The sequence below is a fragment of the Saccopteryx leptura genome, chromosome 5, assembly GCF_036850995.1.
Source record: "Saccopteryx leptura isolate mSacLep1 chromosome 5, mSacLep1_pri_phased_curated, whole genome shotgun sequence".
NCBI classification, from domain to species: Eukaryota; Metazoa; Chordata; class Mammalia; order Chiroptera; family Emballonuridae; genus Saccopteryx; species Saccopteryx leptura.
Genome location: NC_089507.1, coordinates 39,918,074 through 39,933,245, shown reverse-complemented (window position 1 = coordinate 39,933,245; position 15,172 = coordinate 39,918,074). Strand labels below are relative to the sequence as shown.

Below are 15,172 nucleotides of genomic sequence, written 5' to 3'. Positions count from 1 at the left end.
GGCAGAGATGAAGGGGCAGCATTACAGGAAAAGAATACTAACTGGGATTTGCTACTTTTATAGTAAAGTAGAAACAAGCTTGCTCCTTGAGAAGGACATTACTTCAGCTCTGGTAATCGATCACCCCAAACAACCCTAAAAAATGACCCAGATAAAGAGCAGTCAGCATCTTGCATTCTTGGCTACCCAGCAAGAATTTGCAGGGACACCCCTAGCCCATGGCAGACATGCCGCTCCCAACAGTTTGCTGGGTCATGGGTTGGGGTTGAGGATGGGTAAATTCTCTTGCTAGGCTTGAATAAAGGTATTGAGGAGGTGTTGTTTAAGCTGTGTTTTCTGATGAGTGAATGTTCAAGCAGGCACGGGGGGGGGGGGGGGTGGGGGGGGGGAGAGAGAGAAAAGGTATTTCAGCCTGAGACCCAGCCAAAGCACAGGTGTGGAAACTTGATAGGAGGTTGTTATGCTCAGAAGACTTCCTAGAGTCTCATAGCCAGAGCTTAGTGTAATAGGTGTGGCTAATGAGGAGGATGGGGTTGGAGAGCTGTGATCCACTGAGATCAGGCTAGAAAAATAATGAACCATCTTGTTTACCTTGCTAATGAGCCTGAAAGTCATGCAGGCCACCAGGGACCACTGAAGCTTCTTAAGCAGAGAATGCTGTGACCTGGTTTGTGTTTTAGAATGATCACTCTAGATTACTAGGTAAAAATGTTATCTTGAACATAGTCTACATTTTTCAGACCCCCTGAAAAATTACAGTAAAGAGATTTTTTTAAAAGAGTCATAAATCCTCAAGGATAAAGGAAAAAAAAAAATAACAAATTCTGGAATCAAAAGCAAAGGGCTCAGCTGATTTGGAAAAGCTAAATTCTAAACCAGCAATGAGCATAGTCAATAAGCAATCCTATTTACCTCACAGAATCTCTAAACTCTCAGAAACTGGCTTCTGGAAATAGGATTGAAGGAGAATTACTAAAAACATGTATCAGTCCCCGTCACCCTCGCAACAGCCTGATTCTGACGGCCATTTTTTTTTGTTCAGGAGAGGGTAAACAGAGGGCCTCTGTATTGGAGGACAACAAGCACAATTGGAGAGTTAAATGATAAGTTTTATGCTTAATTCTGAGACTTCCCAACTGAGTCTTTCTCTCACTTGATTTTCCAACTTACCTCATCGACTCAGAGCTTTCAATAAACTTATAAGCCCCACTTTTAAATGTGAACAGATGATCAAGGATTACCAGAGACACCTCAAAAGCCTGCAACGTGAAAGTTAAGAGTCCTAAACCAAAAGAAGAAAAATGTAGAGACTGCAAGGAAAAAAACTAAAAAAAAGCTATCAATACCAGAGTTGGAAGATGATATTGTACTAGTGAAACAGGAACTCTAGTAGGAACTCAGAGTCAATTGAAACCAAGCAAGACTGGAAAGGCTTTAGGGAAAAGCTGACTAAAAGGATCTGAACAATGGCAGCAGTAGTGGAGATGATGATAGCATTCTAAAAATGCAGATTGTTGACCCCTCACTAAAAAACTAATTCAGGACCTCTGGGGATAGAAGTCCAGGAATGTGGATCTGTGTAATTGGGGACTGGAGAGAGTCTAAATGGGTAGAAGGTGGGGGGTGGGGGGGTGTCTAGGTTTCTTTACCTAGACAGGATGCTAGTACTGTCAAGCAATGGTCTGGTGCCAATTCAATGCTACAGTAATCCCCAATTTGGGGTGCAGTGGTACAGGATGCCCATGAAAACAGCAGGCCATGGAATAGCTCTGGGGCTAGGTCACTCTCCAGTGAGTCCTCATTACGTAGTTTCTAGTCTCCCGTGGAAAGTGTGCTCCCTGAACCTGAGGGGAGCTGTCCTATGAAGACAGAAGTCCCTGCTCCTGGTCCCTGATTGGTCCATCCACATGCAAACGAGGACTCCAAATCATCACAGTTTGACTGGTCAGAGCTGCACAGCTCTGATTGGATGGGGTAAACCTTAGTCCTATAGGTTGAAATAGGACTCCAGGAATTGGAGGGCTGGTTGAGATGGCAGAAACAGTACAGGCAGGCAGCGCAGAGGCTTCTCCACAAAGTGTAATTTATAGGAGAGGTCCCTGTGCAGAAATGGCTGCTAGGCTCTAGTTTTGTTTGTTTGTTTTGTGACAGAGACAGAGATCCAGAGAAAGGGACAGACAGGGACAAACAGGAAGGGAAAGAGATGAGAAGCATCAATTCTTTGTTGCAGCATCTTAGTTGTTTATTAATTGCTTTCTCATTATGTGCCTTGATTGGGGAGGTAAAGCAGACCGAGTAACCCTTTGCTTAAGCCAGCGAGCTTGGGCTCAAGCCAGCAACCATGGAGTCATGTCTATATCCCAAACTCAAGTCAGCAACCCAACACTCAAACTGATGAGCCCACACTCAAGGCAGCAACCTTGGGGTTTCAAACCTGGATCCTCTGAGTCCCAGTCTGACACTCTATTTACTGCGCCACCTCCTGGTCAGGCTGTTTTGTTTTTTGTTTTAACCCAACTAGCCAGCAGGTAGGAGCCCTTCTTAGTCCTCCGAGTTCACATTCTCCCCCCTTTCATTCAGAACCTGTCAGCAGACAGCATTGATGATAACATCATGTGTCCCCTGTTGGTGCCAGAGTGCACTCATTTGTTTTATGCCAATCAAATAGGGTCCTTTTACAATCTAAATTTGAGCTTACAACTCACTCTTTGGCAATACCATCTAGCAATAGAAACCTACCTTATCCATTACATAAGCACACAAACACACAGACAGCACAATAATACAGAACCCAAAAGACAAATTATGGATCCAAAAGTAAAGGGGCCAATTTTCCTGAGGGGGAGATTGAAAAATGGCCTCAGAGGTGAAGCCTGTGCATCAGATGGCTGTGGCCCACCTGGAGACGAAGCTGGAAAGGCAGTAGAAGGTAGAGGGTAGGCAAGGTGAGGGGCTGGAAACCGAGGGATCTGGGGTTGTTACAATAAACTTGGTGTTTGAGTTGCAAGCACAAGGGTAAAAGGAAAAGTTTTCCAATGATCCCTCTTTTGCTCCAGTTTTGCAAGTGCAAAGCAGTTTCCCTTTTAATTTGTCAAGGCATATACTTAATTTAGATTTTTTCCCCCCTAAGGGAGGTGCTAGTAGCCTCTTGATTTCCTTAAGAGCTCCTTTTAAAATTATTTTATTGATTGATTATAAAGATAGAGGAAGGAGGAGGAGTGAGTCAGAGAGAGAGAGAGAGAGAGAGATTGATTTGTTCCACTTATGCATTCATTGGTTGATTCTTGTATGTGCCCTTACTGGGGATCAAACCTGCAATTTGGTGTATCAGGATTATGCTCTAACCAACTGAGCTATCTGGTTAAGATACCAGTTCAAAAAACAAACAAACTTAACAACAAAAACCAGAAAAACCTTTCCATTGTTTCTGGAATGTACAGATTTTCTTTTTTTATAACTGAACACACAAATAAATAAGCTTTGTGGTTGCAAAGGAAGCCCATCTTGGCCAGCAAAGCCTGATTTTTGTCCAGAGGCCTAGCCAATTGCAATTCTCTGGACCATAATTTTGATACATATAATCAACCGAAGTCCCAAATGGTGGCTGATTAGTACATGAAAATTTAGAGCACAGGTTACCCATGTCGCACTCCTCCTTTTGGGTGGCATCCCCCATCCCTGTTAGTATGAGTGTCCTCACAAACCTTATGGACAAGGCCTAGTCCCAAGCTGGAGGATACCCTCCCTAGGTACCAAATGTGACAAAGGAAACCCCCCTGGAGGATATACCCTCGCTGATGCCAAATGCAACTGAGGGACACCTCTCTTAGGTACCAAACCCGAATGATATGGAGGAGTCCCCTTGGTCCAAACACATGGACTGAGATCACCAGGTGAGAGTTCCCTGCATAAACTGAATAAAGCCCAACCTGTAGGGCACAGTGGCTAAAGCATGGGCCTGGAATGCTGAAGTCTCTTGTTCGAAACCCCAGGCCTGTCCCATCAAGGCACATACTAGAGACAAGCTACTACTACGAGTTAATGCTTCCTGTTCCTCCCCCCTTCTTTCTCTCTCTCCAATCAATAAATAAAGTCTTTAAATTGAATAAAGTCTCCAAGACCTCAACTGTACGTGAGAGGTCTTGGATCTGGGAGGTCTTACCTGAGATCCTCAGGTGCCTCCAGAAAGATGACTCGAGCCCAAGGAGTTTTACAGGTGCCAGACAAGTTGGTTTCAGGATGATGTCAGGAGATTGGTTTCAGTGCCCCAGATGGGCACTAAGGAATGTCTACCAGTGGTAATTCAACACCAACAGAGGACAACCCCACCCCCACCCCCAATTTGGGGGTGTGGTAAAGAAGGAAACTTTATTCAATGCAATGTTTACTCAGCACACCATGGAACAACTCTGGGGCCACTGACCCTCTAGATAGCAGTGTTTCGGCTTCAGCCAGTGAAACACAATCATAGTTTTTCCATGGAAAAAGCCCTCTTTATCCATAGGGGAGTTGGCTTATACAGACAGAAGTCCCTACCTCTGGTCACCGATTGGCCCAAACGCATGCAAATGAGGTCTGAATCTTCACAGTTTTATTGGTCCAAAGACAATATCCTGATTGATCAGAATAGAGTCACTCTGATTGGTCAAAGCCGCACAGCTTCCATGGGTGATTAAAATAGGACTCCAGGAACTTCTTCATAAGGGCTGGCTCATAAGGCAGAAACAACCTTGCAGGCAGTTTGGCATAGAGGCAGTTTAGGCTGTGTGAGAGCTCCCCACCCCAACCCAGTATCCTGTATCCTGCAGAAATCGCTGCTAGGCTCTGCTTTTTTTTTTTTTTTTTTTTTTTTTTTTTTAATTTGAGCCCAGTTAGCTACCAGGTTCCCTTTTTAGTCCTCAGGGTTTCCAGTATGTATTCTCAAATATATAAACAAAGATAAGTTACACATATTCTTCCCCAAAGCAACACGATAGTTAAGTGACTTGTGATACATTCTGGAGGTTTCACGAGTAGCTGGACATAGCTCTTGGATTGCTGCTAGTTTCTTGCCAGTAACATCTGACACCAGGACATCCTATGCCTTTTTCAAGTTTCATTGTCCATGCTGGGCTGCCTTCTCAGTCCTCCTCCCAGCCAAAACATCCTCTCTGCCAAAATCTCATCATTATTGCCCTCTGACACTTGTAGTGATTTACATGTCTATAACTCTCTTGGGAAACAGATTATTATTTAGGTGTATAGCTTATGTAACTCCCCCTCGAATCTGTATTTTCTTTATAGCTCCTATTGAAAGTTAAAATTTTCTTAGTTATAGTTTAAATCCGTCTCTTCTAATGAAAATGTCAGCCTTTTAATGGCAAGGACTTCATTTGCAGGTTTCATCGCTAGTCTAGTGCAGATTCTCAGAATATGTCGAATGGGTGACATTTACGCACTCTCACGTTTGACAACGATTTTACCTTTCTTCACAACAACCCTAGGAGATATCTTTATCTCCACTCTATGAACACGGAGACCACGAATCAGAATTCAAATATTTGCCCCGACTTTCCTGGCAAACATGAAAGGGTACGGCCCCAAAGTCCTGGCAACCCCTATCCAAAACTCATCACGACCACAACCGGTGTCTGAGCAGAGCCCTCACCTGCACCGCTTCCCCCCGGGTTGGCTCCAAAGCTTCCGGAGGGGGCGGGGCGGCGCGACAGCGCCTGCTCGGGGTCGCTCGCGCTGACGTCAGTGGAGCGACTCTGAAGATGTCCCAGCGAGCAGGCTCCTCCTGGATCCCGGCGGGCTCTATAAGGCTTCGTGGTGACTGCTTTTTGGTTCTGTGTAGCTAGGTATCTTGGGTGGGCTCCCAGGAGGTTTGGACAGTCTCGGATCTCCTGCCCACCACCTAAGGCCTTCAGAATGGGAGGTGGCAGGAGATGCTGTCCAGCAGGGGCTTGTGTGAAGGAGGTGAGGTACAGACAGATCTGGGGCTGGCTGTGCACAGATCCGCTCAGCTTCCGAACGACCGCTGTGCGACTGGTTTGAGTCAGTGGTGTCTGGCAGACTGCTGTGGTGCAAACACTAAAGTGACCTGTGTGATTCCCGCATGCGCCCGACCGGGATCCACCCGGCACGCCCACCAGGGGCGACGCTCTGCCCACCAGGGGGCGGTGCTCTGCCCATCCTGGGCGTCGCCATGTTGCGACCAGAGCCACTCTAGCGCCTGAGGCAGAGGCCACAGAGCCATCCCCAGCGCCCGGGCCATCTTTGCTCCAGTGGAGCCTTGGTTGCGGGAGGGGAAGAGAGAGACAGAGAGGAAGGAGAGGGGGAGGGGTGGAGAAGCAGATGGGCGCTTCTCCTGTGTGCCCTGGCCGGGAATCGAACCCGGGTCCTCCGCACGCTAGGCCGACGCTCTACCGCTGAGCCAACCGGCCAAGGCCCCTCTATTCTTTCATTCAGATGAAAATAACCCTCCGCCTCCCGCCTAGCCTTATTTCAAAGAGCAAATGAAAAAGTGTTTTGGAAGTTATTATTATTAAACGTAGTTGATAATGTAAGTAAAGAAGTGGTGGGTAGGGGGGAAATAAGTTTCTAGATCACCGTATTTCCCCATGTATAAGACGCACCTTTTCAAAAAATTTGGGGTCAAAAAACTGGGTGCATCTTATATAGTGGTTGTAGATATTTTTACTTGCATTTCCCGCTTTTTTGCGCTTGTTTTTACACTTATTGTTAAAGACAGTGATTCGTCATCAGACACAGATGAGGACAAGCTAATGGATGGGAGGTGTTTTTTTGGCGGGGGGTTTCTGAAGCTGGAAACGGGGAGAGATAGTCAGACAGACTCCCGCATGCGCCCCAGCGGGATCCATCCGGCACGCCCACCAGGGGGCGATGCTCTGCCCCTCCGGGGGGTCGCTCTGTTGCGACCAGAGCCACTCTAGCGCCCCGGGCAGAGGCCGAGGAGCCATCCCCAGTGCCCGGGCCATCTTTGCTCCAGTGGAGCCTCGGCTGTGGGAGGGGAAGAGAGAGACAGAGAGGAAGGAGAGGGGGAGGGGTGGAGAAGCAGATGGGCGCTTCTCCTGTGTGCCCTGGCCGGGAATCGAACCCGGGACTTCTGCACGCCAGGCCAACACTCTACCACTGAGCCAACCGGCCAGGGCCAAGAAATATCTTAAATTAAGTGATCCCATTACTTATACATCAGCTTACCAGATTTTGCTTATTTCTTATTATTGAAATATCCAAGAAATGTTTGAGCACCCAATAAATACAGTATTCTTTGTTGTACAGAATGTATACTGCTCACAAAAATTAGGGGATATTTCAAAATGAATATGAATGTGCAGATACTCCAGTACTTTCAACCTTTTGTATACTGCATTTTCACCAATGAAATAAAAGCTGGTTTTGCATCTCATTTGCGTAATTGAACAGCTTTCTTTGACTTCTTTGCTTTTCTGATGATCTTGTTTAATAAAAAAATCAAATGCTTCCTTTTTTTATCACTTCATGTTCATTCTGAAATATCCCCTAATTTTTGTGAGCAGTGTATTTGATATAGTTAATGAAAATGAAAACTTAAGAATAGATTTTGCCTTAATTCTCTAACAACTGGGAAACTCAAAAATAGAAAAACATCTTTATTGTATAGATATGTGTGCTGAGTGTTGTGATTTGTCATAAAAATGGCATTAAAAAAAATTTAACTCATTTTATAATCTTGCCCTTTATTTTGATGTCAAGTAATTTTAGAGTATAACATATTGAATAGATTGTCCTCAAGTGGAAAATTAACTGCTGTCTGTGTTTTTGCATTTAAAAATGCAACTTTTTTTGCATTTAGGCTACATATATTTGTAAAAATACTTTAGTATAATATATTCTATAGTGCAGGCAGTTTGTTATATATATACATATTTGGCAGAGAGTAGCAGAAGATAGTCCTTTGTACTGTTTCTTGCAAAGAGGTCATTCCACATAATTTTAATGCATGTTGTGGAAAGTTTTCTTTATTTGTCCAGTGATCATTTGTATGTATGAGGAAAGCCTAAAATTTTTATCTTGTGCATCACAAAATAGCTAGTATTTGTAGAAAAACTTACTAAAAACAAACTGTACGTACTCGTTATATTTTTAAACTTTACATGTAGAAATCATAGCGTTTCCTAACATTATGAATCTCAGCAGTTTTTTGTTCATTTTGCTCTCTGTAGGAATGTTTTATCAATGTTCTCTAATTGATATTAACTAAAGGACATGGATGAAAATGTATTTTGAATCAGTAGGGAAATCAGTGTAAACAAGTATGAACAAATTAAAAACCTTGAATAATTAAAATCTTATTTGTTTTTTTTTTGTTTTTTCTTTTACAGGGACAGAGAGAGAGTCAGAGAGAGGGACAGATAGGGACAGACAGACAGGAATGGAGAGAGATGAGAAGCATCAATCATCAGTTTTTCATTGCAACACCTTAGTTCAGCAGTTCTCAACCTGTGGGTCGCAACCCCAGTGGGGGTCTAACGACCAAAACACAGGGGATGGCTTTAGGCGACGCGACCCACAGGTTGAGAACCACTGCCTTAGTTGTTCATTGATTGCTCTCTCATATGTGCCTTGACCGTGGGCCTTCAGCAGACCAAGTAACCCTTTGCTCAAGCCAGTGACCTTGGGTCCAAGCTGGTGAGCTTTACTCAAACCAGATGAGCCCGACCTCTGAGTCTTGAATCTGGGTCCTTCCGCATCCCAGTCCCATGCTCTATCCACTGCGCCACCGCCTGGTCAGGCTTTATTTGCTTTGAAATCTAGAATGTAGGGTTCAGAAAACATCAGTTTCCCTTCAAGGAAGTACTCACATTTTTTTACTTTTTTATAAAAATTAGTGATTCTTAAATTTTCTTTGATGAAATAATTTCAAATCTTTTTACTTAATCTGCATGGAGAAGCCATGAGAACATTGACTTGATGCAATGTTTTACTGAGTTGAAATACTACATTTAGAGTCTAACTTTAAATGAATTCATTGGCAATTTAAATATCAAATAGAGCAGGAAGACCTTACTTTTTTTTCTTTTTTTCTTTTTTTAATTTTTATTTATTGATTTTACAGAGAGAGGAGGGGAGAGAACAAGAAGTATCAAGTCATAGTTGCTTCACTTTAGTTGTTCATCGATTGCTTGTTGTATGTGCCTTGACCGGGCAAGCCCACGGTTTCAAACTAGAGACCTCAGCATTCCAATTCAATGCTTTATCCACTGCGCCACCACAGGTCAGGCAAGACCTTACTTTTTTTTTTTTTTTTTTTACAGAGAGTGAGTCAGAGAGAGGGATAGACAGGGACAGACAGACAGGAACGGAGAGAGATGAGAAGTATCAATCATTAGTTTTTCATTGTGCGTTGCAACACCTTAGTTGTTCACTGATTGCTTTCTCATATGTGCCTTGACCAGGGGGCTACAGCAGACCGAGAGTAACCCCTTGCTCGAGCCATCAACCTTCGGTTCAAGCTGGTGAGTCTTGTTCAAACCAGATGAGCCTGCGCTCAAACTGGTGACCTCGGGGTTTCGAACCTGGGTCGTCCACGTCCCAGTCCAATGCTCTATCCACTGTGCCACCGCCTGGTCAGGCAAGACCTTACTTTTTAACAATTACAAAATGAATTGCTGTGACCTGTGTAAAGTATTATACTAAATAGTAAATAGCACAGTTTATATATAATGGACTGAAACTGCATGGATTGTAGGTAGATTTTTTTCCTTTTTTCTGTGAAAGGTTGATTTTGCTTTCTCCTAAGTTCAGTTCCTAAACACAAGACTTTATTTGCATTTGGCAGGTTTTAACTACTTTATCTTAATCAATTTGTACAATACTAAAAATAAAAAAGCATATGGTGCTTTATATTTGGTCTTATTGGTTAAATATATATGTGTGTGTGTATATATATATACATACTTATGTATGTACATATATATATATACACACACATAATATAATAGGTTAAAGATATATATTTACGTTGTAGTCAGAAGAGAGAGAATTCTATATTTCGACCTGTTTCACCCTCATCTTTGTGTACCACTCGGCTCCCAAATTTTCTTCCAGCTGTGACCCAGCATTAGGATAACTGTATCAGATTAATTTTTAGCATCATTGTTCTCAGCAAAGTTACCATAAATAATTCATAAGTTCAGTGATTTGTTAATTGTATGTCTTTGATATATAATTATTTTTATGAGGAGTGACTATAGAAGTTTCTCTCTTTTCTTCTCCCTCTACCAGGCTCCCTAAAACTCCCTGTTTCCGCACTTCTGTTATCAATGATATTTAAGGAAACTTCTGTGAAATGACTCTTCAGGAACTGGTGCAACAGGCTGCCTCCATTTATTCCAATAAAATAGCTGTATGTTTTGATGATTGTAATGAGCGGCCTCCAGTTTATTACACCTACAAGACTCTAGTTAATGCTGCTTCAGAATTATCAGATTTTCTGCTATCACACTGTGACTTTCAAGGAATTCGGGAAATTGGTCTCTACTGCCATCCTGGGATAAACATACCCTCTTGGATTTTAGGGTAATATATTTTAAAACTAAAAATTTGATATACTCTAACCTAATTTATAATCCTTTAATACGTAGACTATATTTCAGGTTACTATTCTGTTTACTATTGGATTTTTCTGTATTGCTTGATCAATTCTAGAGAGGCTAAAGGAGTTCATATTTTCCCTAGGATTATTTTTAATTAATTCATCTAAGTTTATTTAGGAGAGACTAGAAGTTTCACTAATAGAACATTTAAATATCTCCAAAATATAAGGGCTTCTTTAGTCTGCGAAAAGAAAAGTCATAAGTTTTGTTGTTAGATAAAAGAAAACAAGAATTTTAGATAATATAACTATATACTTTCCTCTAAGACTTAATTTTTGGTATGCAAGTATTCAGTAAGTGAATAATTGAGAGTTTTGGATAATGCTCTATAAAAATTGAGATACGAATTTTGGAAGATACTAATTCAAACAAATATCTGTGCCCTGGTCAGGTGGCTCAGTGGATAAAGCATCTTTCCAGTGCACCAGGTCATAGGTTCAACCCCTGGTCGGGGCACACAGGAGAAGCAATGAATACACAACTAAATGGAACAACTAAGTTGATGCTTCTCTCTCTCTTTCTCTTGTTCCCCCTCTCTCAAATCAATGGAAAAAATTTAAAAATATATTTTCAAAATGTTCAATTTAAAATTTTTCCAGAATATTATTCTCATATAGGGATTTCCATATTAGGGTTCTACAGTAAATAAAAGCTGTAAAGACGTTGATATTCATCCCACGATACAGGTGTTAGTAGATTAATTATATAAATGTAAAACAAAAAAAGTTTAATTTTTTTTATTCCATCACTGGCAAGAATTTATTGAGGGGTTGTTTTTGTGTGTGTATGTGTATGAGAAACAAGGTTTTAAATTTTTTTAAATTGATTTTAGAGAAGAAAGGGAGGAAGAGAGAGAGAAAGAAACATCACTTTGTTCCACTTATTTATGTATTCATTGGTTGATTCTTGTATGTGCCTTGACAAGGGATTGAACCCTTGGCGTATCAGGATGACACTCTGATAGATCTACTGAACTACCCAGGCAGGGCTATTGAGATTTTATTATGTGCAAAGATCTAGTGTCCACAACGTGTAACTTCAAAGTACTTTTAGTTAAAACAACTAAGTTATCTTTGATATTTATGCAAGTATTGTCACTTACAAATCTATTTTTTACCTTTTAAGCATACTGATTTTGGTGACATGTCTTTTTTAGTGTGCAGAGTAATAGAATCTGCATACTAATAAGTTGCATGTGGGTATTTAGCTTATTTTATGTTAGCCTACATAGATGAAGAAATAACAGTGCTACCTGTTTGATATCTTTGTAGTATCCAGTTAACCAAGTATATTTATGTAATGCATTAGCTTTAAAAAAATCTTAGATTTTGTCCCGGTTGAGTAGCTCAGATGGTTAGAGCATTGTCTCCATATATCAATGTTATGGGTTTGATCCCCAGTCAGGCACATACAGGAATCAACCAATGATTATATAAATTAGGGGAACAACAAATCAATGTTTCTCTCTCTCTAAAATCAATAAACAAAAATAATTTTTTTTTTTTTTAGAGAGAGGGGAGAGAGAGAGAAGGGGGGAGGAGCAGGAAGCATCAATTCCCATATGTGCCTTGACTGGGCAAGCCCCGGGTTCTGAACCGGTGACCTCAGCGTTCCAGGTCGACGCTTTATCCACTGCACCACCACAGGTCAGGCAAAAAAAATAAAAATATTTTAAAAAATATTTTTAATATTTTTAATCTAGATTTCTCTAGATTAAGTAATGTTAATTTAAGATATTAAACACTCAAAATATTCAGTCTTAAGAATCAGATAAAAATAACTACTTACAAAAATGTGTCAACAAACAAAACCATTGGGAATTTCTGATAAAGTCAATAGTAAAGTACATAGAGAAACAGAAATGCTTAAAGATTATTTTCAACATATATTGTATGCTGACTGTTTCCTTTGTTTCTTTAGAATCCTTCAAGTCCCTGCTGCGTATGCTCCCATTGATCCAGATTCACCACCAGCATTATCAGTTCATTTTATAAAACACTGTAATCTAAAGTATATCCTTGTTGAGAAACAGCAAATTACTGTAAGTGTATATATTTAAATTGTATTTTATGTGTTACATTTCTCTTTCAATTGAAGGGTCTCCCCTTTATCTCCTCTTGATTTCTAAGTTTACTGGCTCTGCAGGGTTTCTCAGTCTCAGCACTGTTGACGTTTTGGGTTGGGTAATTCTTTGTTGTGAGGAGCGTCCTGTACATTATGGGATATACAGCAATATCCCTGGTGTCCAGCCACCAGATGTCAGTAGCACCCCCCAGTTCTGACGACCAAAGTTGTCCCCAGACACTGTCAGATGTCTGCTGGAAGTGCCGTTCACCCCCCACACTGTTGGGGAACACTGCTCACAGCATGAACCTATCTTCTAGCTTTATAATAATATATTGTGCGTGTTTTAAATTTCCTTTCTCTTTCCACAGTTGTCCCTATACTAGGAAGATTTGTAATACTTGAAACTTTTATATATTTGTGACAATTTACAGTGGCCAACAACATTAAAGAATTATAAGCAAGCTTAGATTTTGTAAAAGAAATTGGTATGTAGACCAAACTTTTCTAGAAAATTAAATTCATTATATTTTTAAATTTTTTGCCAACCAAAGATCTAGCTCAGAAATACTGCATTAGCCTGAGCTGGCGGTGGTGCAGTGGACAGAGCATCCCAGTGGACTGTGATGCAGAGGACCCAGGTTTGAAACCCTGAGCCTTGAGTGCGGGCTCACTGGCTTGAGCATGGGATCATAGACATGACCTATGGGTGCTGGCTTGAGCCCAAAGTCTGCTGGCTTGAAGCCCAAGGGCTCTGGCTTGAGCCCAAGGTCACTGGCTTGAGCAAGGGGTCACTGGCTTGGCTGGAGCCCCCCAGTAAAGACACATATGAGAAAACAATCAGTGAACAACTAAGGTGCTGCATCGAAGAACTGATGCTTCTCATCTCTCTCCCTTCCTGCCTGTCTGTCCCTATCTGCCCCTCTCTCTGTCTCTCACTCTCTCTCTGTCACACACACACACATACACACAAAATAAATACTGCTTTAGGGACAAGCATTAGTAGTATATGTTCAGCAAGCTGCAACCCATATTTCATTATTATTTTTTTATTTCTTGTTTATGAAATCTTGTTTTGCCAAAAAGAAAGGAAGAACACATAGAACATATATTCAATTCAGCCTGTTTTTACCCATTTCTTATCTGAATTGATATATTTGGGGATGACATAAATATATTTCACTTTTGTGCATGTGTGTGCATCTCTGTCTATATATAGATAACCATAAGAAGCTATCAAGAGCCTGAGATAGATGGAGAACTCTATAGAGAATCATGGATATTTGAGTAAAGCCTCCAGAATGAGACTACTAAAGTATTCATTTGGTTAATAAATAATTTCTAAATAAAAATATATCAGTGTCTGCTCCTCAAACTGATTATTCCTGTTGTTGATGTAAGCAAAACTAAAATGAGGGTGTGACATTCATATTTCTAAACAACCTCAGTGAAAATTTTATAAAAGAGGTGATTGGGTGTGAAAATTAAATAACTCCTTATAGGAAGGAATTGAGCACATAGAAAAACCCCACAGAAAGTACCTTACTTCTCGCTGCATGACTTTGGCACTGGTATAAGTGTTCCTCCTTCACTTAATATAGGAGCAATGGGGAAGTATTTACTGAACATCAACTGTATATGCCCAGCATCCATTGGTTCTCAGCTGGGGGTGATTTTGTCTCCAAGGAGACATTTCGCAATGTCTGGTGTTTTTTATTGTCATGATGGCAGTGGGGTGCTACTGGTATCAGTGGGTAGAGGGCAGGGATGCTGTTAAAAATCCTACAAGAAACAAGACAGCTCCCCTCAAAGATTTATCTGGTCCAGAATGCCAGTGTTGAGATGGAGAAACCCTGCAGTAGAGTCAGGTTGTCTGGGAGGCCATTGGTATGCGAAAGAAGCCAAAAACGCAATTCTTGCCCCTCAACTTCTTATAATTTAGTTGAAGAGAAAAGGTTAATACTTCCAAACCAATAAGGTCTACATAGTGTGATATTGTCGTAAGTGAAGTAAATGTAACCTAGTAGAGATAGGAAAATTTTAATGGCAGGTGTTTTTGAGCTAAATCTTTAGAATATGTAGGTATCTAATTATTTGACTATTACAGGTCACATCACATTCCACCCCTAATATACACACACCAAAAGAACAGAAAACACTATAGGCTTCTGGGTTTTGACCTTTTTCTCTCATTTATATTGATTTCTTTTCCCTTCCCCCCCCCTTTTTTTTTAGCAAGAGAGAGAGAGACAGACAGGAAGGTAGAGAAATGAGAAGCATCAACTCATAGTTGTGGTTCTTTTAGTTGTTCATTGATTGCTTTCTCATATGTGCCTTAATCAGAGGGCTCCAGCTGAGCCAGTGACCTCTTGCTCAAGCCAGTGACCTTGGGCTCAAGCCAGTGACCTTTATGCACAAGCCAGTGACCATAGGGTCATGTCTATGACCCCATGCTCAAGCCAGTGAAC

The 15,172-nt window shown here is 41.2% G+C and overlaps 1 protein-coding gene across 9 annotated transcripts in view; it reads left to right on the top strand.

The window, feature by feature from the left end:
* The window catches only part of AASDH (aminoadipate-semialdehyde dehydrogenase), a 178,359-nt gene that overhangs the window by 139,671 nt on the left and 23,516 nt on the right, over positions 1–15,172 (top strand). For 3 of the 9 annotated variants that reach the window (XM_066385561.1, XM_066385560.1, XM_066385559.1), the window contains exons 2-3: positions 10,270–10,563; positions 12,561–12,681. In XM_066385561.1, the coding sequence (XP_066241658.1) occupies positions 10,334–10,563; positions 12,561–12,681 (351 nt within the window). In that variant the 5' untranslated portion in view covers positions 10,270–10,333. The other 6 variants (XM_066385562.1, XM_066385553.1, XM_066385555.1 and 3 more) reach the window with 5 other exon arrangements.